General features: G+C 38.9%; 1 protein-coding gene across 1 annotated transcript; it reads right to left on the bottom strand.

Moving 5' to 3' along the window:
• Positions 1 to 1,540: 1,540 nt before the first annotated feature.
• On the bottom strand, positions 1,541 to 18,328 carry LOC117037907 (zinc finger protein 709). Its single transcript, XM_033134431.1, has 4 exons — positions 18,197 to 18,328; positions 7,124 to 7,250; positions 6,546 to 6,606; positions 1,541 to 6,175 (listed from the first exon to the last, which is right to left on the bottom strand). Exons 1-4 carry the CDS (start codon positions 18,197 to 18,199, stop codon positions 4,648 to 4,650), a joined length of 1,719 nt encoding a protein of 572 aa, XP_032990322.1. The 5' UTR covers positions 18,200 to 18,328; the 3' UTR covers positions 1,541 to 4,647.
• Positions 18,329 to 25,937: the final 7,609 nt, after the last annotated feature.

Here is a 25,937-nt window from a genome sequence, read left to right as displayed (position 1 = left end):
GTGAAGGCATTAAGAAATACAAATTGGCAGTTAATACAGTATGGGGAATATAATCAACAATGTGGTAAAGATCATATAAGGCACCAGATGGGCACTGGACTTACCAAGGGGATCATGTCACAGACTGTGTAGATGCCTGACCACTGCGCTATACACCTGAAGCTGAAGTAGAATAATATTGAATGTCAACTATAACTAAATATTTAGGTATATATAGTCACGGGATGTGGAGTACAACATAGGGAAGATAGTCAATGGTATTGTAACAGCTACATAAGACGTCAGAGTAGTAGCTGGGGGGGGGGTCATCACTTTATAAGGGGTTTAAATGTCTATTATGTTGCTTTGTACACCTGAAACTAACTAACTAAATAAATAAATACACCCTCTCTACAGCTCGCCTCAATTATTCCTTGGATGACTGCTCTAAACATCCATAGCTTTTTGTGGTGTTTCCACTGGGAAATCACAGTAGACTTGCAGAGATGTCACCCTATTCAGAGAATAAACTCAGGATGGGCTAGAACAGTGCATGTGAACGTAACTGTTTCCCTAAACGAAATTCCATGCCTTAATGGGGTGTATTTTGCACACTGGGTCTATATAACAACAAAATGAAAATGCCAAATACTATAACATTTTAAGTACTTAAGATAAATAAAAATCCTCTGAAATGACATTAAACCCAAAAAGACATGACAAATATCTGTGGCCTAAGTCAGAAAAAAGTCACAAGTCCCAGATAATAATGACAGCCTCACAAACTGAGGCTCCTACCCTCACAGAAGGGAAATAAATGCACTCCAGCCTCCCTATTATGTCACTTTTCACTTTCCTTTAAAGCTCTCTTTTGCTATAAACCAAAGCTTTACCACTTGTTAACCATTTCTGTTTTCCAACAAAAGTATAAGCACCAGGACTGCAAGAAATGTTTGTCTCATGTCACTATATCCAAATCCAACAATGCCTTTTCTGTGCTAAATATTAGGGTACTTTGACTCTAATGTGCATGCAAGTGGGGGATGTTGAAACATCAGCATCAAAAATATAATCCGTAACAAAGAAAGCCTTGATTTACACAGTGGTTCCGTCTTTTTTACTAGGTTCATGTTCTCACAATTTACCTAAACTCAGGCTTCAGTTCAGTCACAAAGGACATAAAAAATTACATAGTATACTAAGAAATGAATTTACGTATTTTTTGACTGAGGTACGTTTATGGTAAACAGTATCTGATACACTTTAGGAAATACATCAGTGTTTAGATAATCAGTAGAAACAGCAAAAGCCGTGGCAGAACACTGGGAGCTGGCCTCGCTCTCATCGTGAGGCAAGTTTTATCCTGCAGAAGAGATCAATGTCACACACCTCCTTCATCAAAGGTACATACCGACTGTGATGGACCAAGACAAAGGTGTTTTTTCACCATATCAGAAAAACGGTAAAGGATAAAATTCAAATAATAAAAAGGATTAACATTCCCCTCTTCTTACTAAAATAACTGACTGTAAGTTCTTATAAATTAAGGTTAGCTCCACTATATTGTTTTTGCCTTCTAGAAAACAACAATTATGATTATCAATGATATGAGGAAGTTTACCTCCTCAACAGTATTCAATAGAGAAAACGACTTGCTTTCTTAAATAGCAATCAAATCATCTAATACAAGCCAAAATCCTTTAAGTACTTTTGAGCACCTGTTAGTGTTATACTCAGTCCTTTATGGTTTGTGGCTCATTCTTATTGGAATTCATTACACTCCTCTCTTTGACCACAGCTCTGATCCTGTGGGTCAATGTCAAGAGAGCACTGAAAAAAACCACTATTTAAATTTTTGGTATTAAGAATATCTGAGAAATTAGTTTCATGATAAAAATTGTAACTATAAAATAAAAAACAAAATTTGCCTGAGGAAAAAATACCAGAACTTGCATGCACATGATAAAACTGACTCATAATGTATAAAACGAGTATTTAAATGAAGAAAGCAGCACAGTATATCTGAAAATTCATAATTACAATGGATTTTAATATAATCTCTGAGGAAATGAAAACAATATTAGCATATGATGGCTTAGAAAACAGTTGAAAATATATCAATAAAACAACTACAGAGGCATTAATTTCACAGAGAAACATAGATAATTTTAGAGACATACAATCAAACATAATTGAAAGCATACTGAGGATTTTCAAGTTTAAGTAACAGGAAACACCCACCGGCTTCCTGACAGGAGCAAGGGGCCTGTTGTCACATGGGAGGACCGGGTCACAGCAGCCACTGCACATGCAGCAGAGAAACAAATGCCCGTGTCCTTCTTTTTGGCAGCACCATGTAGAAGTCACGGTGAATCAGGAAAGTGTACTCACTAGCACTGCTAACTTAAGGTGTTTCCCATATAAATCAGACCTTATACAGATATAATCTAGAGACGAGGGGAATCAGGCATAAGCATGGAAGTCTGAATCAGTTTCCTGGTGAACACAGAAGGCTGACAGTGGAATCCAAACTCTGATGGACCTTTGATGTGAAATTGTGAAGACATCAGTGGAAACCTACACCTCTCAGAAAATGGAAATCAACCAGTTGGTGGTGGTTTTCAGGATACTCTTGATTGGAAGTGCAAAGACTCAGGATAAAGGGCTGGAAGATGGTGTTCTCAAAACTCGTATGTGTCTGTCTTTCTCCCTGTAGGGTGTCTCCAAAATCTGACTAATGCCTTCTTCCCTAATGCCTTCCAAATCACATGCAAGTGAGGCTACTGGTGAATTCTAACACGGTGCCATAAAGGGGGTGGATTCTGGAAGATCTAATGCCTAACGTTACCTTCACCTGCATATTGCAATACAGTGGTGGTATCTCCAGCTCTACATTTTGTTGTTCTATCACAGGTCTCTATTCTTAATCCAAAGTCTATTTACCATATACCAGTCAGAAGGAAGCACAAAGAGCAAAGTCTCCAATATGAAAATAATAATTCACACGAAAGTATACTAATAAAATTGTCATTTATGAAACATTGTTCTAAATGTTTTAATAGTATGGGGAAAAAAAACCCTCCTATACCCACCACCCCAAAAGAGGAGCTTCCTCTAAGAAAAGTACAATATATACACTAGATTAGGGATATTCAGGAACTGCCATACAAGGCCAGTAGAAAATTCCAACAAATACAAGCTGTCAATTTTTCAATGGTCCCTTAACAGAATAAGACATTATCTTAAAAATTAAACTTAATTGCATTTTAGAAATATACTTCAATTTACCCATGGATCCAAGAAGCTTCAAAATAGAAAGAGAAAACATTAACTGATTTAAAGAAAAAGCACTACCTATTAATTGTATGCACTATTTTTTTTTCTTCACCTAAGACAGCAGATGATTTATTGTACACATTACATTCAGCCACAACTGAGAACAGAACTTGTCCATAATGTCACAGGTCCAGAGCAAAGGACTATTTTTGTACAAGGAAGGTGGGTCTCTCTAAAGATGGTTGGCAGGGAACAGATGGCAACTTATGTTCTAGATCCATTGAGAAGTTCTAGACAGCAGGTCCAACAATTTGTTCCAATTTGGTCTCTGGCTTTCCTCATTTCTGCTCCTGGGTTTCCACGGGTGCACAAGCTAGTGGTTTACTTGGACCTCTGCCTCAACTTTCTTGTTTTGCACTTCAGCCTGTACATGGGCTTCTTCCTCCACTTGGCTCTCAAATCACGGAGGTTTCTAAGATGATGCTAAGGCCGAGAGCATATGCACTATTGTTGAAAGATGAGCCACAGAATTTTCTCACCTCAATATTCACTTCTAAAAGTAATTAGAAATCCTCACCATTCCAGCTCACCATTTCATTTAAGAGGCTTAGTAAACACACCATTCAGGCACCACATGACATTTTGGTCAATGATAGACCGCATATATGAAGTGGTCTCATAACATTACAGTGGAGCTGAAAAATTGATATTGCTTGCGACATCACAGCTGTTGTAATATCATAGCACAATGTATTATAATGGCCTACAATATCAGTACAGTAACACTGTACAGGTTTGTAGTCTAGGAGCAGTAGGCTGCAACATATTGCGTAGGTGTGTAGTGGGCTGTACCATCTAGATTTGTGTAAGTACACTCTATAATGTTTGAATAATGATAAAATTGCCCACTGACACATTTCTCAGAACATATCCATATTCCTAAGTGATGTATCACTCTATATTTACAACTTTTATAACAACTCTTTCATGTTGAAAAATCTCTAGACTATTACACATAGATTATTTTCCACGAAGCTTTCTCTTGTCACATTTATATTTCTTTTTGGTGGGAATTTCATATATAAGGATGTGGACCAACTGCAGTCTTTCCACATTCAAGAGGATTTTTTTCAAGTCAGGCCATTATGCCTTCAGAAGGAACTGGGGTGACAGAAGTCCTTCCCACATTCTTCACATTTATATCGTTTGTCTCTAACATGTATCTTTGCATGTCCTTGAACATTTGAGTGAGAAATTAAGGCTTAACCATATTCCTAGGGTTTCTCTCTAGTGAGTTCTCTCATGTCTTTGAAGAGAACTGGAATCACTGAATACTTTCCCACATTCCTTACATTTACAGGACTTCTCTCCAGTGTGAGTCCTCTCATGTGCTTAGAAACCTCCCTGAGAACTGAAAGCTTTAGCACATTCCTTAGATTCATAGGGTTTCACTCCTGTGTGAGTCCTTTCGTGTCTTTGTAAGGATCTCTGTGCTGTGTATGCTCTACCACATTGTTTACACACATAGGGCTTCTCTCCAATGTGAGTCCTTTTATGTATTCGGAAACCTAGATGTGAAATGAAAGCTTTCCCACATTCCTTACATTCATAGGACTTCTCTCCAGTGTGAGTCTTTTCATGTGCTTGGAAACCTACCTGAGAACGGAAAGCTTTACCACATTCCTCACATTTATAAGTTGTCACTCCTGTGTGAGTCCTTTCATGTCTTTGTAAAGAACTGTGTGCTATGTAGGCTCTACCACATTGTTTGCACACATAGGGCTTCTCTCCAGTGTGAGTCCTTTTATGTATTTGGAAATTTCGATGAGAACTTAAACCTTTACCACATTCCTTACATTCATAGGGTTTCTCTCCTGTGTGAGTCATTTCATGTCTTTGTAAGGAACTGTGTGCTGGGTAGGCTTTACCACATTGTTTACACTCGAAGGGCTTCTCTCCAGTATGGGTCCTGTCATGTACTTTAAGTGAACTGGGAGAACTGAATGCTTTACCACATTGCTTACATTGATAAGGTCTAGTTCCAGTATGTACTACCATGTGTTTCTGAACATTTGATGGATAACTGAAGGCTTTCCCACATTCTTTACATTCATAGGGTTTCTCTCCAGTGTGAGTCCTTTCATGTCTTCGAAATGAACTGCGAGAAATGAATGCTTTTTCACACTTCCAACATTTGTAAGGCCCATCTCCAGTGTGAGTAGTGATCATGTGTACGCGAAGGCTTGAGGTAAAAATAAAGGTTTTCCCACATTCCTTACATTTATAGGGTTTCTCTCCAGTGTGAGATCTTTCATGCATTTGAAAAGAATAGAGATACTTGAAGGCTTTATCACATTGTTTACATGCATAGGGTTTTTCTCCAGTGTGAGTACTTTCACGTCTTTGGAAACCTGGAAGAAAAACGACAGCCTTACCACACTGCTTATATTCATAGTGTTTCTCTCGTGTGTGAGTCTTTTCATGTGTTTGATAGCGATACGCTTTTCCAGATTGTTTACATTGATACCATTTCTCTCCAGTGTGGTCTCTTTCATGTGTTCGAAGTGAACTGAAACTACTGAAGGCTTTCCCACATTCCTCACAGTTAAAGGTTTTCTCTCCATTGTGATTTCTCTCATGTTTGTCAAAACACTGGAGATAACGGAAGCCTCGCCCACACACCTTACATTTATATGGCTTCTCTCCACATTTTTGATATTTATAACGCTTGCGTCCACTGTGATATCTGATGTGCCTATCAAAGGATGACTGACTCAAGAACACGATTCCACGTGCACTGTATTCATGTGCTTTTTCTCCGGTGGTTTTTCTGTTCATATTCATATTTGGAATAAGGCTGAAGTGTTCTCCACAGTCACTACCCTCTTTACTTTCACAGAGGCTCTCTACCCTATGACTTCTGTAAAAAATGAAAAGCACATTATTAATGATTTCTTTATTAATAATTTTATATTTATTATATTTACGATTTATAGGAAGCTTTTATGCCTTGTCTAAATTATTTGAAATCAAACATCTTGCATTCTCTGCAAAAGGACTTTACCCTTACTTCTGTTTAAACAGTGATATTCATATATAGATTTTACTAATACTGTTTCCAAGTGATGTATTTTGCAAACACTGAATAACTATGACATATTTAAAAAAATTTTTTTTTTTGGTGAAATAACTAAATTTAAGCAGGATTTGTTTTATTTGCTTTTTTATAATTTAATAACATACGAAGATTCTCATATGAGAAACTGCTTTGTATTGTGAGTGTGACTCACCTCAGTTTTCTCCACTGGTTTTTGTACTGATCATCAATGTCATAATTTTCCCATTTTTTCCCTAAAATGCAGACCCAGAAAAATGATTGCAAAGCATTAGAATTATAGAAAAATTATTAGCTTCTAGATTAATAATGAGCTGTGACTATGCCTAGTTTATTTACCAGCACCCTCCCTTTCCACATTCCACATCTTAGAACAACACTGATGGGCAAAAACACTTGTTCTCTTGCCAGACGGGAGAAGGGTTGGGGGATTGGATGAAAAAGGTGAAGAGATTAAGAAGTACAAATTGTCAGTTACAAAATAGTCATGGGGATGTATAAGTATACATCCCTAAGTATAGCATAGGGGATATAGTAAAAAATATTGTAATAACTATGTATGATGTCAGGTGGGTACTGGACTTACCAGGGGTTTCACTTCATAAATTATAGAAATGTCTAATTACTATGTTGTACACCTTAAACTAATATAATACTGAATGTCAACTTTAATTGAAAACATTTTTTTAAAAACTTTTTTAAAGAAAAATTTGTTCTCTAATTGATAACGTGAAAGTGACTTGTCATCCTTACCGACTGAGGCCAGGTTCCTGAAGGTTTCCTGCATCACATGTCTGTAGAGTTTCTTCTGTGAAGGATCCAGTAAGGCCCATTCCTCCAGGGTGAAGGTCACAGCCACGTCCTCAAAGGTCACTGAGTCCTAAAACATCCAACACGTGTGTATAGTAACGTGTTTTCCCAAAAATAAGACTTAGCCGGACAATCAGCTCTAATGTGTCTTTTGGAGCAAAAATTAATATAAGACCCAGTATTATATTATGTTATATTATATTTATCATATTATATTGTATAAGATTCGGTCTGGTCTTATAGTAAAATAAGACTGGGTCTTATATTAATTTTTGCTCCAAAAGACACAGTAGAGCTGATTGTCCGGTTAGGTCTTATTTTCGGGGAAATGAGGTGGGATGTGTGAGACTGACAGCATTGGACAGCTACACTCCATTTATAGGAAGGGTACATATTACTCTGTCATCTTCAAACATTTATTCTATGACTTGATTGTTAGAAATTTACTCCTGTCTACACTTACTTCTTCATAAATTTAACAGCATGATGAACTCATGGAAATTATTTACACTTTTACTGTGATCATATTACATCATATTTCTCTTTAATGACAGAGTCCTGAGTATGTTGAGAAATGTCAGAGATGCTACAGAAATGCAACAAATATTATCATTAAAAGACTGTCAATTCTTTCTGAAAAAAATTCATCTCCTTCCTTATTACCCACCATTCATAGTACTACTCCATGAGCGAGAGGGTCAAATTTGCACGACATTTCAATAAATAAAAAACAGAGTGGAGAATGGGAAGCTTATTCTTCTTGTCCTATCACCAAACATGAGTTCAGGAGGCATGAGTTCAGAAACCAAATTTTTAACAAAGCAGAGCCGGCCACATTGCCTTTAAGTATTCCAGGCCATTAGAAGTAATTAGATACAACTAGCTGAATGTAAATATTCTTATGGAGAAGCACTGATTTTAACTTGTGTAATATTTATCACAGAATCAGTTTTTCCTTTCTCTCTTTGTCCAATTTGATGGGGCTAGACAGTTATTTGGAACTTGGACCTCACACACAAGGAAGAAAGCATGACAACTTAAAAATCTCTGTACTCATGCTCGGGCTGTTTCCAGCCAAATCTTACATCACATAGTAAGAGAATATTGCAGAAGAGCTCTTTTTGGTCAAACCTTAACAGGCTACCCTGGGCCTCACTGCCCTTGAGGAATAGTTTAAGAGCTGCAGCTTGAAAGGGAGTCCACAGGGGTTGATGGTGAATTTGCCCCTGAGTATAAAATATATACAGGATTCAATAATACTTCCCTCCAAAAAAACATAAAATTTCCATTCACCAATTTCAGGAGAAAATGTTTCCTGACCAGCCAATCTTGAGGCTGCCCTTCTAACTTATGGTGTGGCATTATAAGGAACTTAGAAGCTATCATTCTCGATTTCATAAGAGGAAAACAAACCCTTGAAATGAACAACTCTTCTTAGATCCATGAGAGCCTTGAGGTCATAGGGCAAACTGGTATCTCCAAAATTGGTAAAGAGGAAAAATAGCATTTTGAAATATGCTTCAAATATTTGTTAACAAGGCATGTACTCAAAAACAAAAGAAAAATCACAATATTCATGAACCCTAGGACAATCTTCTTTAACAGAAGGTTTAAAATACACATAATGGGAATACTTAAAAAGAAAGAAACAGAAATAAGTGAAATCACTGCAATTTCCTAAAACTAATGAGATGGCACACTGTAGATCCAGGAAGCTCAGAGAGCACTAAACGTGAAAACACCAAAAATGAACACCTAAGTATCTCATATTCAAACTAGAAAAAAATTCAAAGATAAAGAGAATATATTGAAAGAAGCCAGAGGGGAAAACATACCTTAGTTATAGAGAAACAAAGATTAGAATTAAATTGGACTTCTTTTCAGAAACCATGCAAGCAAGAAAGAAGTGGGGTGAAATATTTAAAATTATAGGGGGGGAAATACTCTTCTACAATTCTGTGTCAAGGAAAATTATCATTCAAAAATAAAGTGGAAATAAGAACTTCCAGAGACAAATCACTGAGGGAATTTGTCATTAGTATGCCTACATTGAATGAAATGTTCAAAAATTCATCAGAGAGAATATAAATGATAAAGTTAGAGGTTTACAAAAGGTATAAATGGAGGTAAACTACCTTTTATATATCTTATAATTAAAAACTGGTGATACTTTAAAATAATATTAGTAACAATGTATTTGGTAACAATAAGCTTATAGATAAGTGAAATAAATGACAGTAGTGTGACAAGGGACGGGGAGGGGGGAATTGGGAATGGTGTGGTATGAGATAGTTGAGTAACTTTTGAAGTGGTACAGTGTTACCTGACAGTGAATCTGGCTTAGTTGTAAATGTACACTTAAAACTCAATAGCAAAGAACTTTAATCTGATTAACATGTTTAATTAAAGCCAGACAAGGCAGAAAAAGAATAAAAGACAAAGACAAAGAACATGGGCAACAAATGAAAAACAGTAAAAGATGGTAAATGTTAATCCAACTGTATCAATAACCACTTTAATCATCAATGGACTCAATACTCACTGGAATCAAAACATATAGTAAGATTTCAAAAAACACAATTGTATGTCATCTACAAGAAACCCACTTTAAATATGAAGACACAGATAGATGAAAGGTAAAGGGATGGAGGAAAACACACTATGCCAACACTTACCAAATATTATCATAAGTAGCACTAATATGAATTTCAGACAATGCAGATTTCAAACCAAGGAAAACTCAGAGATAAAAAGGGGTATCACAGAATGATGAAGGGGTCCATGCTCCAAGAAAGCCTAGCAATCCTTTAGGTGTATGTCCATTGCAACACAGGGGCAAAATAAATAAAGCAAGAGAAACAGATGAATCTACTGCTGTGGCGGGAGAGTTCAACACCCCTTAACATGAATTATACCCGTGGCAGAAAATCAGGAAGGACAGAGCAGAACTGAGCCGTACTATGCAACAACTGGACTTAACTGTAATCTGTGGAATTCTTCATGCAACAACAGAATACACATCTTCTCAAGCTCTCATGGAACATTCACCAAGGCAGAACTCATCTGGGACATAAAACACACCATAAAAATTTGAAAGAACAGAAACCATGTAAAACATGCTCATATCACACAGGCATTAATCTAGAAATCAGTAACAGGAAGATAATTGGAAAACTCCCAAATAAATGGAGATTCAACAACACACTTCTAAATAATAAATGGGCTCAAAAAAGAAATAAAAGGAAATTAAAAATTATTTTAAATTAAATGAAATGTAAATACAATATGTCAAACGTTGTTGGATACAGCAAAAGTAGTGCCTACAGGGAAATCCATGCCATTGAACAAATACACTGAAAAATCAAAGGTCTATAATCAATAATGTAAATGTCTAACTTAGAAAACAATAAAAATACCAAATTAAACCCAAAGTACACAGAATAAAAGAAACAGTAAATATTAGAAAAGAAAGTAATGTAATTGTGGGCAATAATGAAGAAAAAATTTTAAAGCAGGTTGTTGACAAGATTAAAAAAATAAACATCAAGATAAACATCAAAATTCAACATAACTAAGAAAAGAGGGAAGACAGAAATTACTGATATCACAAATGAAAAGAGGGGGTAATGAAAATAAAAAAGGGTTTGATAAAATCCAACATCTACTTATGATAATAAACTAGTAATAGAAACTTCCACTTCTTGACATAGAACATCTTCACAAAACTTGTAAATAAGTTCATCACATTTATTCCTCATGCCATGAATGTCTACATGAAATATCAGAAAGAACCCACAAGAAATACCAGAAAGAACCCACAATCCTGCAATTATGAGAGTAAAGCAAGGTTGAAGGCTACAGAAGTGAAATGCTTTCTCACAGACCCACACAAATATACGCAACTTTGACAAAGGAGGAAAGGCAATTCAGTGGAAAAAGAAAGTCTTTTAAACAAATAGTGCTGCAAATAACAAATACACACACACACACACACACACACACACACACACACACACCCGATGTAGACATAGGCCATTCAAATTAAGTTTCACAAAAATTAATTCAAAATACATATAGATCTAAATGTAAAATGCAAAAATACTAAACCCCCTAGAAAATAACATAGGAGAAAGTCTAGGTGATCTTGGGTTTGGTGATAAATTTTAGATACATCATTAAAAGCAAAGTCCAATAAAGGGGAAAAAATATATTTCATTAACATGAAAAACTCCTCCCCTAAGAAAACCAGTGTTAAGAGAATGAAAAGACAAGTCACAGAGTAGGAAACAGTCTGCAAAACAGTTAGCTGATAAAGAACTTTTAATACTCAACAGTAGGAAGAAAACCCAATTAAAAATGGTCCAAGATCTAAACAGACAGCTCACCAAAGAAAAATACTGATGCGAAATAAGCAATATGAAAACATGCTCAACATCACTGGGAGACTACAAATAAAAGAACAATGCAGTATCACTATGCACGGATTAAACGGCTAAAATTCAAAACTCTCAGAGCACTGACTACTGGTGCAGACGTGAAGCTGCAGGTAACCCTCATTCATTGCTGTGGGAATGGAATCGGGCACGCCCACACTGGAGACCAGGACTTTATTTCAATACAAAATATACACTTACTACATATAGTAGGATCCAGCAACCACACTCCTTGGTATAGACCTAAATGAACTGAAACCTTATGTTCACACAAAAACCTGTACATGAATGTTTGTAGGCGCTTCATTCATAATTATCAAAAGTTAAGAGTTAAGCAACATGTCCTTCAAGAAGCAGAAAGACAATCAGTAGTACATCCAAAGGATGAAATATTTTTCAGTAATAAAAGGAAATCAGGTAAGTGAAAGATGCCAGTCTGACAAGGCAATGCAGTGTATGATTGCAAGTATATGCCTTTCTGGAAACAAAACTATCAAACCAGTAAAAAGACCTTTGGGTTTGAAGGATTTAGGGGTTGGAGAGAGAAATGAATGAATAGGTGGAGCACAGATTTCTGAAAAGTAAAACTACAGTCCGACTTATAAAAATGATGGATAGACGTTATCATACATTTGCCCAAACCCACAGATCCTATGACACAAAGCCAACGCTAATGTAAACTGTGCACTTTAACGCAGCAATATTGGCTCAGCAATTGTAATAAAGATACCACAGTCATACGAGATGTAAAAAAATAGTGCAAACTGTGTGGATTCACAAGGGTTATGTGGGAACTAACTGTAAACTATGAAACCCAGCTTTTTCTGTAAACCTAAAACCGCTTTTAAAAACTGAAGTCTACCAAACACCAAAACAAGATGAAGACAGACTAGAGTGGGGAGAGGGGGGGAAAAATCCCAATTCAGGGATGAACAGCAGCAACTCTCCATGGAGCTCCAACATGTACAAATGTGCTCTGTCCTCCTGAAAGCCTGCGCTGCCCACACTGTGCATTCAGTGAATCCCAGGGAACAGCCCAGGGAACCAAGGAGTCTGGCAGATGGGTGACCTCCTCCAGCACCACGGCTTCTTTCAAGGGATGGGAGTTAGGAGGTCATCCCTTCTGCAGGGCATAAGCCTGCGGGAAAAGGATGGCTCCATCGTATCACAAGCAGGTGTCAGCAGCCAAGCTGAGCAGCTGGGAGCTGTTTCCAGGGCCAAAGGCATAACTGGCACCTCGGTAGAGGGTCCCATGCTCAGTGCTTATGGAGCCTCTATCTTCAAGAGGGCCCAGTACGTGGTGGTAACTGCAGCCCTGATGGCACACAGCGTGGGGCCCAGGACAGTCCCTTAATCAGAAGCCTATGGACAACTCAAGGTCCTCCTCCAGGAGGCTCCCATCGCGGCCAACAGGGGTAGAGGCCTCCTCCACGACAACCGGTTGCTGTGCGGAGTCGAAGTACCCTGGGCTGAAGTAGGGTTTGAACTAATCCCTTTGCTGCGCCAAACTGAAACTATGGTGCTGGCCGCTGTAACCCAGGGGGTCGGGGTCTTTGTTGCAGGGACGGCAGCAGCAGCAGCGTTACTTAGGGGTCCTGCTGGGCCCTCTGGAATTTCCCTCCCTACCATCTGTACCCGTCTCTTCTCTGTCTTAAGTAACTGCTCCTGCAGGAGTGACCATGCCATAGGCTCACCTCATTCACAGGATATAATAATCCTCATAGCCCCCTGAAATCCCTCACTACAGTCTGGTGAACCCAGCCTCCGTCACACCTTCACTCTAAACACACAGTAGGGTTCCACCTAAGACATCAACCCAAAGCCACTGTAAGGAGGACCCCACTCCCACACTACTGCTCCCAAAGGACAACAAATTATCAAAGTTGGCAACTCAGAGTCCTCTGTATACAGATCCCAGGCTGGGTGCGTCCACGATACAGCGCAGGGCAGCACAGCCCACAGGAGGGCTCCCCAGGGAGCAGCAGCTCCCAGTGCAAGAGCCTCCAGGCTTCTCATCAGCCTGACAGGTAAGAAGCAGGAGGGGGAGTGGGAGGCGTGGGGCTTAAGGTGTCAGTAAACAAACATCAAAAGTGTGGACCCCCCACCCCACTGATGACAAGAACAAACACGGGTAAGAAAAATAGACATAAGCACAGGCTTGTTTTTATATAAAGACACAGTAACAGGATGATTAAGAAATAATCAAATCTGGTTATTTGAGGGTGAATGGAGAAAGAGCACAGGAGGGAGCAGGATATGCAGGCAGGGAGTCTCCTGAAATTAGCTTCTTATCTTAGAAATGTTTAAAAATTACCAATGCATTATTTATTAACAATAAGGAGAAAATTTTATATACACTATATTTTCCCATCTTAATAATTATTTTTAATTAACTTTTGATTTATTCATTTAATTTTAACTTTTCTACATAGGAAACTATTTGAAGATTGATCCTTTAAACACTAACAAATATAAAATTGCAAAGCACAATAAATGAAAAGTAACAAATCCTTTGTACACCTGAAACTAATTAAAAAAAAGTTGAAAAAACAAAGAAAAAAAAGAAAACTAACAAATCCTTTTCTAAAAAAAAGGGAAGAGGGCATTATAGTTTGTCCCTACAGTAAGCATCGGAGATATTTTCAGAAATGAGTAGTATATTATAGTATATTAATTAGGGGTTTGCAAGTAAGCCTTTAAATGTACCAGGAATTTGAAAGATTTACATAAGGTTTGAAGTGTTTTCCTCAAATCAATTAAAAGAGAAATTCAAATCCTTTTTTCCTCACATCCATTAAAATAGTAATTTGTTTGCATTAGGAATGGTATAGCCCTTTAAATGTTAAAAGTTTTCTAGACACATGGACATAAAAACATTGACCTAAAAATGGGAGAAAAAGCACACGGAGAAATTAAATACACCCATCTTACATGTTGAGGTTCTGCCTAAATGGAACAAAAATTGTATGTGGTTCCATAATTTCTTTTCCTTACATATCAACTTATATTTTAAAACTGCAAGTGCTAATGGAAACTAGAATCAAAGCATTTTAGTTTCATTGAGAAAGGAATGCAAGGAAAGAAACATATCAATATTGTAATCAAAACGGATATGCAGCTTCTTCCCTACAGTTCAGAAGGAAAACCCCCATTCAGAAAGTTGAACACATTTCCACATTAGGAGTCTAGACACCCCCATTTAAGACAGAACCCCCGGAGTGGGTCAGTCCCTGGGGAACGAGGGAGGGACACCTGAGCAGCTCCAGGGGTGGATGCTGAGAGCTCCACATACACCCCTCCCTGTAAGCATGGAAGCGCTCCCTCCCCCAGGCTTCCATTCTCACAGTGAGGAAACTCTCAGCCTGATTCAGTTTAAAGTTCTGACCCACATGAACTCCCCAATTCACAAACCCTTTGTCCTGAGAAAGAACGCACGATCTTCAGACTTTCTCACTATGCACTGATTACACTGAGTGCACTTATATCATGAATGTAACACTCAAATACAACATTTAAAATGTCTAGGCCTAAAGAAACCACAATTACAACTTTCAAAAGGGGGTCACCCTCACCCACCATATGCACCCCCAGCCCTCCAGGGCTGCAGTTTCTCTCAGGGTAAAGGCCCCTCCATGGTGGGTGTGAGCAGGTAGGACAGCTGCAGGGGAGGCTCCCCAGGAAGAACCAGTGGGCCTTCAAGTACTTCCCTTTGCAGCTCAAGGGGCCTTAGGTTGGGTCATTGACATCAGGCCTCTCCCCCTGTCACTGGAGTTGCTCTGGACTATCACTGATATTTTAAAAACACAAATCCAGTGTTTGAACAATCGGGCAAAATCACTCAAACCCAGTGTTTGTGTAAAGAAGAGAGGAAAATTGTAAGTCATTTTATTAGTTCAACCAGAAAACGCCTAATTTTCTATAAGTGAGTTATGTATTATTTCCAGGGTAAGTTTCTTTTGTAAATAATTAATCACGAGGTAGGTAGGTGGGCCGGGTCGCGCCGCCTCCGGTGCTCGGCCTTGCCTCCCTCTCCCACTGCGCCGCAGGCCCGCGATGCGGAGCACCATAACTGGGCGTTAAGTCACGGGGCAGCCGCCTAAAAACTACCTCGCGGACACTATGAAGGCACGTGTGGCTCAAATATAGTCATACTGATGGAAGTTTGTGTATTAAAGCAACAGGTGATTTAGTTTGTTTGGTGTATAGAACAGACCAAGCTCAAAATGTAAAGAATGAGAAATTCCACTCAACTAAGGCGACTTGAGGTAGCAGAGGAATCCTGCCTGCAGTGTTGCCATGGAAACATACCGAATGGTATGAAATGAAGCTTGTTTGCCATGTTCTCAGAAAGTATTATAAATATCTTTTGAATTTGAGCAAGTGTTGGGACAGAAAATACTTTATGTAACTAAGTGGGCTTATTCAGAAACCCTGAGGTCATTTTTTGCACTTTGTTTTTTAATGTTTATTTTAGAGAGCAAGGGATGTAAATGGTTTTAGTTAAAAAGCCTGTATTTATTTTTGGAAATTGAACAAGAAATGCATCTATCTTGGAAACTGCAGATTATTTGATGCAGGGTAAAATATATGGGCTTTTATTTTTGGTAAATTTCTATCAGTAATTGAAAATGAGATGTCAAGAAAAGCCTATTCTTCCTTAAATTTAGTTAGCCATTTTTAAAACTTACTACTACACAGGCGCAGGGTTAAAAAATTAAATGTAACCATTTTTGCTGGATTGATAGATTTCTTTTAGAGCATAATTTGTGCTGTTGATGATCAACAAATATATAGTAGCTAGAATTAACTGCACAGCGGTATACTGATTATGTACAGTAGTGTAGTCTAGATTGACTCCCAAAGTAATTAGGAAACAAGTATGCTTTACCTTAAACTTTCCAAATTTAAACTATACTTTTGAATATAAAGGATTCATAGTATTATTAGCTTGTTGAGCAGACTTACTTTGAATCTAGCTTTCAATGCTCAAAACAACTGTTGTTGCTTTAAATGCATAAACAGAATGATCACTGATGGACTCTCAGAAGGGCTATGGATTATGCAAACTGTTAAACCTTTGCATTCCTCTTTAACCTCCCTGCCCATTTCTCTCTTTGCTTAACCAAGGTGTTAAGCATGACGGGCACAACTTATATTTTCCATCAAACCAAAAAGTATGATGTTATTTGACATTTATCTTACATTTGTGACCTGAATATTACCACCTAAATGTAATGTTCACATGTTGATTCCTACATTAAAATATTTGTTTGGAAAAAAATAATAATAATCATACTTGAACACTTCAAGTTCAAAATTTCATTTGAAATCACCCCAAATTAAAGAAGAGTCCTCAGAAACTTACTACTACACAGGCGCAGGGTTAAAAAAAAAGTGAAAAAAGAATTCTTAACAAAACCAATGTAATACTGGAATGTATATTTTAAAATTCACCTCTTTCTTGCCTCTTTGTAAATATTTTATACTGTCTTTTAAGCTCTGTTAATTACATGCATTTTACACTACTGAAAAACGAAGACAAGTCAATGCAGACATACATCGGATATATTGCGGGTTAGGTTTCAGACCACTGAAATAAAGCAAATATTAAAAAAAAGTGATGTCTAATCTTTTTAGTGGTGGAGAGTCTTGCCTTCAATTTGTAAAAATCTCAATATCTGTGAAGTGCAATAAAGCTAAGGGCAATAAAACGAGGTACACACCTGTACGTCTCATCAGGGTAACAAACCCAGGAAGGAGTGCTGACAGGACAGATCACCCAGGAAAGTTTCCAAAGAGCAACCTCCACACACAGAACTTCCCACAGGATGTCTGTGCCTAGGGTAGGCCCCGGGGGAGAGGAACGGGGATTTCATACAACGTATTCCAGGTGGTTATTATCGGCTTTCCTCTCACGTAAAACATTCACAGACGAAAAAAAAAATCCTTTAAAAAGCCATACAGGGGGCTTGAAGGAAAAAGGATTGAATCTGTTTCATATGCACCCTGGAGAACGAATAGTTGATGATGATGCTGTGGCTCAGAGAGGGGCAGCTGGCTTTGGGAATGCGGGAAAATATTAGACATTTAGGAATTTGTTGCCAGTCCTAGAAAGAGCGAGGGCTATTTTGGAAGCAGGGTCCTGGGTCTGAGACCTTGCTTTGAAACATCGGGAAAACTAAGGGAAAAAACGGGTCCCTAAGGAGAAAGGAGGAACTGGGAATCCCACACACAACAGCTTTTCCCACACAAGAACCCTGGAGTCCCAGCCACAATTGTTCCTGATGACCCTCCAAGTGATCTCCGCACCATCTCGGGCAGACGCGGGGCTGCAGTCGCACAGCTGCCCAGAAAGGCTCCGGGTCGGTACTGAAGTCGCCGCGCGCAGTGACAGGACGTCCGGGGTCCCGACTGCCGGCCCAGTCCCCACGCTGCGCGCTGGATGGAGGGGATTGAGGCCCCAGCGCAGCCCCCAGTGAACTCGGATCCACAGACTCCGGAGTTGAGCCGGTGGAGGCCGGTCCCTCCACTGCCGGTTCCAACCAGCCCCTCGTTCCCGTCCACACCCGCCCCACACACTCACCATTTCTAGGTTTCCTGGGTTTCCCTGAGTCCTGCCTACGACTCCGAGGAGCAGCGCAGATCACAGGGCGACCGCCGCGGAGATACACACCTTTAACGAAAGCGATGCAGAACTCCCACTGTTGAAGAGAGAACGGACGTGTACGCCTGTGCGCTGCGTTGCTCCAAGTGCCCTAGCGGCACCTCTGATTGGATAGTTACCAAGGCCCCACCCACTCATGCCTGAATGACAGCCTGAGAGTAGGCTCGAGGCGCGCCCCGCCCCCACCCCCCACACCACTCCCCACCCCGGTTACCTTTACATTTAAACAGAATTTTTTTCCGGACTTGGAGCTGATGCCTTGGATTTACCGCAGTTTCTTTGTGAACTGGAGGGCACCGTTGTGCATTTGGAAGTCCTGATTTCTGTTTCAAGATGGAGCAAGTACAGGCTAGCCTACACTGGAAATGGTCTGTGGATGGCAATGGAAGGAAATGATGCTGATGCCCGTGACAGAGGATCTCCCCAGGCAGATCCCACATGGGACACACATTTGTGTTTCAGAACCGCAGTACGTCCAGAGGTCTGTCCGAGGAGCCTGATTTAAACTCTAGGATAGATAGATACTGGGAGCCCGCTCACCTCACTACTACATGAGATGAGGGCAGTGCAACCCTAGAGGGTATTTTCTCAGTTAAGACAGGGCTGCAAGAAAGGCCTGATATATCCTGTTTCCTTCTTTTCCAGTCCTTGAATTCTTCCTAAGAAAGATCTCACAGTGGCGGCAAGAAGAATTGAACACATAAAATTCAAGGTTCAGGAGAGTTTACCATTGTTCCAGCACATGAAAACAATTGTGTTGTTTCCATATATATGATGTAATGGATTTGCGGCAGTTTCTGGGTGTGGGCCGGGATCGTGTCTCGTGAAGGCGAAGAATGGACACACAGACCAGGGAGAGGCAAAGAGTTGTAAAGGAAGATAGTTTATTAAAGGCAGGAGAAGATGTTGCAGCTCCTGAGTGGGAGGGGGTACCCAAAATTGGGAAGCCCAGTGACTGAGGCAAAAGTTCTTACTTTTATACCTTCCCTTGCCTGCTTGGGGAAGGGGGCTGGAGACTTCTAATGGAAGTCATCTATCAGGTTTGTCCTGTTTGCCCATCCTGAAGCGATTAACGAAATAACCCATTCCTAGCCATCAGATCTGCTCCTTTGTCCGGCCAAAAGGGATTTTAAATAATTTATTAACCTCAAGGCACATTCTCATATCTTTGTCCTGGAGTGAAGGAGACATTACAGAACCTGGAGTTTCAGGATATGGCTGCTTTTTGTTTATCCCACCAGGGACACCCCTGTCTACCTAGCAAAATGCTAACTAACCTGTCTCATATACAGAGCATGCCAAGGGTGCCAAAAATATGTATACACATTTTAAGAAAGGAAAACTGTATTAAAATTGTAATACTCAATATATACCGATAACAAAAGATGAATACAAGTCACATTTGACTTCTGCAATTACAAGAGGTGCTTAAAGTACCATGTTTCCCCCAAAATAAGACCTAGCCAGATAATCAGCTCTAAGGCGTGATTTTTTTTGGAGCAAAAATTAATATAAGACTCGATCTTATTTTACTGCAAATAAAATATATTATATGAGACCCGGTCTTATAGTAAAACAATGCCCAAACTCATGACCACATATCTTATAGTAAAATAAGGCCAGGTCTCATATAATATAAGACCTGGCCTTACATTAATTTTTGCTCAAAAGATGCATTAGAGCTAATTGTCTGGCTAGGTCTTATTTTCGGGGAAACACGGTAGTTACCATCAGTGTCCAGACACTTCTGATTACCACGAACTACTGCTTGAACGTAGATAACATCTCTTAAAATGTGTATACCTTTTTTGCACCATATATATGTATATATGTATATTTTCAATATATATCAGGTGTAATTATGAGTTTTCACAAATGTATAATAATACTGCCATCAAAAGATGCAAAACATGCCAGCACCCCAAAAGAACACTTTCATGGTGCCCATTTGAAAAAACCCTCCAATATGTAAAAGACACCACAAATATCTGGGAACTAAATCAATAGGAAGTCCTAAGTCCCAGATAACAATGCCCAAACTCATAACCACATATTTTATATACACAATGTTTAACAACTGCTACAATGAAGAGGAACTATATGTACCTTTTTATCATTATGGGGAATCTTTCCCGCTGATCACAGGAATGCAGGACATTCTATATTGCTATACTCTATGCACTTCCACACCCAAGCAGTTCCTAATAATATTTAAAGTGTGTTACATGGTGGAAATTCAAATGATCGATAATGACATCATCACTCACTGAGGCTTCTACTCTCATAGAAAAGATGTGTACACATTCCAGCATATTATCTCACATTTAATTGTTTACTTTCCTTCAAACCTCTTCTTTCCATCTTATAAACCAAAGCTTTACTATTTGTTCAACATCTTTTTTTCCCACAAAAATATAAGCACCAGTACTTCAAGAACTTGTTTTATGCCTCTATATTCAAATCCAACAGTGCCTTGATTATTTGTGTTAAACCGGGTATGTTGACTCTAAAGTGTATGGGAATGAGGGATACTGAAACATTAACATCAAGCGTATGTAGTCTCAAGTGCGCAGCAATACGCAATTGGATAAAGATATGGTACATATACGAGTATATAACGGAATATGACTCGGCCATAGAAAAGAATGACATCTTACCATTTGCGACATGAATGGACCCAGAGAGTATTATGCTAAGTGAAATAAGTCAGATAGAGAAAGACGAATACCATATGATCTCTCAAATGCAGAACCTAAAAAAAAAAAAAAATGAACAAAACAGACTCATAGATAAAGAGAACAAACTGATGATTTCCAGATGGGAGGGGAGTTGGGGAGCTGGGTGAAAAGGTGAAGGGATTAAGAAGTACAAATTGGAAGTTACAAAATAGTCATGGGAATGTAAAGTACAGCACAGGGAACATAGTCAATAATATGGTAATAACTATGTATAGTGCCAGGTGAGTACTAGACTTATCAGAGGGAATCACTTTGTAAATTATATAAATGTCTAACCACTATGCTGTACACCTGAAACTAATATAAAATAATATTGAATGTCAACTGTAATTTTTTTAAAAAAGTATATAGTCTCTGAGCAAGAAAGATATGATTGGACCAGTGGTCCTATTTTTCTCCCTGGTTAGGTTGTGTTCTCTCAGAATTTACCTAAACTTGTAGGCCTCAATTGAGTCATAGAAGATATTTTAAAAAAATGAAAATAGTATGCCAAAAAGAAAATTTGTATGTTTTAACTGAGGTATTTTGTGAAAAACAATGACTAATACACCATAGGAAATAAATCAGTGTTTAGATAATAAACAGGAAAGTCAAAAGCTGTTCCAGAGGACCGGGAGCTGACCTTGCTCTCATTGCAAGGTCAACTCATTTCCCATTGAAGAGAAAAATGTCACACACCTCCTTCATTAAAGGTAACTGGTGACTATGATGGACTAAGACATATGTAAGGGTATGTCTCTAAAATTGGTAAAAGATAAAGTTTCAAATCACAAAAATGATTAATATTCCCTTCTTCTTACTAAATGACTGTAAGTTCTTATAAATTAAGTTTAGCTCCACTACATTGTTTTTGCTTTCTAGAAAACAATGATTACTATGACCAATGATAGAATAAAGTTTACCTACTCACAGCATCCAATACAGAAAAACATCTTGCTTTGTTCAACAGCAACCAAATCCTCGAACACAAGCCAAAATCCTGTAAGAAGTACTTTTCAGCACCCTGTTACTGTTAATTCACAGTGCTTAGTTTGTGGTCACTCTTATTAGAATTCATTACACACCTCCTTTTGACTACAGATGGAATCCTGTGGGTCACAGGCAAGAGGACACTGATAAAAACCATGATTTGAGTTTTTGGTATTAAGAATGAATGAGGAGTTTCATGACAAAAATTGTAACTATAGAATAATAAAAAATAAAATTTGCCTCAAAAAATTGTCTGTACATAATACTGACTCATAATGTGTAAGATTAAATGAAGAAAACTGCAACGTTGATCTGAAAATTCGTAATTATAATGGGACATTTCCGTATATCCTCAGTATGTGAAGAACACAATATATAAGTTAGCATACAACAGCTTAGAAAGTTAATAAAATATTTCTATGAAACACCTAGAGAAGTGGATGCACATGTCCCTTTGAAGTAGTGTTTTAGTTTCTTCGGATAAATACCCATAAGTGGGATTACTAGGTCTTCATTTGTCTCATTATACCCTTTGTTTTAGTTCATTTTTGTCTGGCATAAGTATTGCTACCCTAGCCTTTTCCTCCTTCTTCCCTCCCTCCCTTCCTTTCTTTTTGTTTCCATTGCATGAAATATCTTTTTCTATTCCTTTACTTTCAGTCTGTGCATGTTTTTCAATTTGAAATGAATTTCTTTTAGGCACCATAGGTAAGGGTCTTGTTTTCTTATCCATTCAGCCAACCTATATTTGGATTGGAGCATTTAATCCATTTACATTTAAAGTAATTGTTGATACATGTGTAGTTGCCATTTTATTCATATTTTAAATATTTTTCTTCTTCTTCTTAAAGAAGGCTAACATTTCTTGTAATACTGGTTTGGTGTTGAACTCCTTTTTAGCTTTTCCTTGTCTGTGAAGCTCTTTATCTGGCCTTCAATTCTAAATGACAGTTTTACTGGGTAATCTTGTTGTAGGTCCTTGCTTTTCATCATTTTGAATATTCTGTGCCAATCCCTTCTGGCCTGCAAAGTAAAACGAAGTTAACTCTCTCTTGACAAATCAGCTGACTGTCTTATGGGAGCTCTCTTGTAGGTAACTAACTGCTTTTCTCTTGCTTTTTATAAGATTCTGTCTTTAACCTTTGCCATTTTAATTATAATATGATGTGTCTCTATGTGGGCCTCTTTGGTTTCATCTTGTTTGGGACTCTGCAATTCCTGGACTTCTATGTTTATCTCCTTTGCAAGGTTAGGAAAGTTTTCAGTCAGTATTTCTTCAAATAGATTTTCAATTCCATGTTTTCTCCCCCTTCTCCTTTTGGCACTCCTATGATGCGAATGGTACACTTGATATTGTCCCAGAGGTCCTTTAAAAGGTACTCATTTTTTTGGATTCTTTTTTTCCTTTTTGCTGTTCTGACTGGGTGTTTTCTGCTACCTTATCTTCCAAATGGCTGATCCGATCCTCTGCTTCATGTAATCTACTGTTGATTTCCTATTAATGTATTATTTCAATTATTGTAGTGTTCATTGCTGACTGGTTCTTTTTTATGTTTTCTATCTCCATTTTTATGTTTCCTTTCTCTTTGTTGAAGTTCTCCCTGAGATCTCTGAGCATCCTTATAACCAGTGTTTTGAACTCTGCATCTGGTCTCCATTTTCTTTAGTTCTTTTTCTAGTCTTTTGTTCTGTTCTTTCATTTGGGACGTGTTTGTCTCCCCATTTTGGCTGTCTCCCTGTATTTGTTTCTGTGTATTAAATAAGGCTGCTATGTCTCCTGGTCTTACTAGAGTGGCCTTATGTAGTAGGTGTGCTGTGGGGCTGAGTAGCACAGTCTCCTTCATCACCTGAGCCGGGCATTCCAGGTGTATCCCTTGTGTGGGTTGTGTGTAGCCTTCTGTTGTACTTGAGCCTTGGTTGCTATTTGCACATCAACAGGAGGGATTGACCCTCGGGGGAAATGGTTGTGAGGACTGGCTGTGACTAAAGTGGAAGAGCTGTTGTTCAGGGGCTGACTTTATGCAGCAGGATTCACTTTAGTAGGGCTCTTGTGCCTGCCCAGTCTGCCCTTTGGGTGTCTTAACACCGGAGTCAGCTGGGTGATGCTCTGGCTGGGTCTGAAGCTGGCCACTGAGTGTGCCAGCTCCGGGGCCTCCTGGAAGGGTCCCCACTACAGGTCAAGTTCAGCTGCAGTCCTTGCCCTGCCTGGCACCTCCCAGCATGAACTACAAAGCAATCTGCAGATGGCCGTCACCCATGTTGGGCTTGGAGGTGCCTTGAAAGGCCAAGCTATGAACCAAGGCCGGCTGTTGCTAGTACCGGGCTTAGGGCTGCTCATCCAGAGGTACAGACTCACCGAAGCCAGATGATGCTTGTTTGGATTTTGTGAACCTTTGAGAGATTTTAGGAACATCTACAGTATGAACCACAAGTTGTTTATACAGAAAAGCCACTGGAAGCATCTTAGGTGGGCCTGAAGTTTGGGTGGAGTGAGATCTTAGAACCACCAGGGTGGGGCAGATAAATGGTGTTAGCCAGGTTGATGGAGACTCAGATATGGCATTCACCTGTGTCTACACTCTGGGAGAAGACTCAACAAAGAACAATGGCTTCTGCCAGCTCCTTCTTCCAGGAGAAAGCTTCCAGACAATTCAGTTTCTGTCCATATGTCTATAGCACCTTTTTAGCTTCTGCCCCAGTGCTGGAGCTCAGAGCAAGTAAGTCTGTCAGCAAGTAATTCTGTGCACTGGACCTTTAAGAGGAGCACCTGGGACCGCAGCTGCTGTTGTCTCACTCAGCCACAACCTCCACTGGTTTTCACAGCCAGAAGTTATGGGGATTTCTCTCCCTGGCACTGAAACCCTGGCTGGGAAGCTCTGTGTTGGGGGTAGGAGCCCTCGCTCCTCTGGGGTCCTTCCACAGCTGAGATATCCCTCCCAATTTTTAACTGCTACATGTGGGTGTGGGACCAGCCGTTCCTTGTCTCCACCCTTTCTACCAGTCTCTAGGTGGTTTCTTCTATATTATCTTTAGTTATAGGACTTCTATTCAGCTAGACTTCTAATGATTCTCAATGAGGGTTGTTCTGTTTTTCAGTTGTAATTTTGATGTGGTCATGAAAGGAGGCAAGCATAGAGTTTACCTACGCCTCATGTTGACAGGAACTCCACGAAAATGTCTTGATGACTTCAAGTGCCATCAAATCATCTAACACAAGTCAAAATTCTACAAGTGATGCAACCTTTTATGTTACATCCCAGTCATGTGTAGTTCCTGGTCACTGTTACTAGAATTCATTACCACTTTGACTACAAGCACAATTCTGCAAGTCACTGGTACAAAGGCACTGAAAAACAATGATTGGCGTTTTGGGCATTAAGAATGAGTGATAAATGACTCATGACAAAAACTGTAACTATAAAAGAATAAAAAGTAAAATATGCCTGAAGAACAATTACCTGAACTTGAATGCACATGACAAAATTGACTCAAATGTATAGTGATTAAATGAAGAGAATCAAAGTTTATTTGAAAATCCATAATTACAATGAGACATTTTTACATATCCTCAGGAAATGACAAATACAATATTTGTTAGCACATGGCTTAGAAAACAATTAAGCACTATTAACAACATAAGTTGTTTCCTATATATACAGATATAATATAGAGAAGAGGGGAATCAGACAATACTTCCAAGCCTGAAAGTCTGAATTAGTTTCCTGGTAGACACAAGAGGGCTGATATAAAAATCCAAACTCTGATGGAACTTGGGAAAACAGCAAACAGTTGGCAGCAGTTTTGAGGATAGCCTTGATTGGAAGGCAAAGAATCTGGAAGATTGGAAAAATATTTTGTCCTCAAAGGACCTATACATATGTCTCTTTTCCTGTATGGTAGTTTCAAAATTCGACTAATGTGTTCTTTGCTTCACCCTTGCAAATCTCAGGCAA

The sequence above is a fragment of the Rhinolophus ferrumequinum genome, chromosome 18, assembly GCF_004115265.2.
Source record: "Rhinolophus ferrumequinum isolate MPI-CBG mRhiFer1 chromosome 18, mRhiFer1_v1.p, whole genome shotgun sequence".
NCBI lineage: Eukaryota > Metazoa > Chordata > Mammalia > Chiroptera > Rhinolophidae > Rhinolophus > Rhinolophus ferrumequinum.
The sequence above is the reverse complement of the archived record's forward strand: the minus strand, read 5'-3'. Positions and strand labels throughout refer to the sequence as shown.

Excerpts from the sequence above, each read along its gene's own strand:
- LOC117037907 (XM_033134431.1), bottom strand. Across the intron at positions 6,607-7,123 it reads CAGGAACCTGGCCTCAGTCG|GGAAAAAATGGGAAAATTAT; the intron begins GTAAGGATGACA and ends TCTGCATTTTAG. Across the intron at positions 6,176-6,545 it reads AACCAGTGGAGAAAACTGAG|AAGTCATAGGGTAGAGAGCC; the intron begins GTGAGTCACACT and ends CATTTTTTACAG.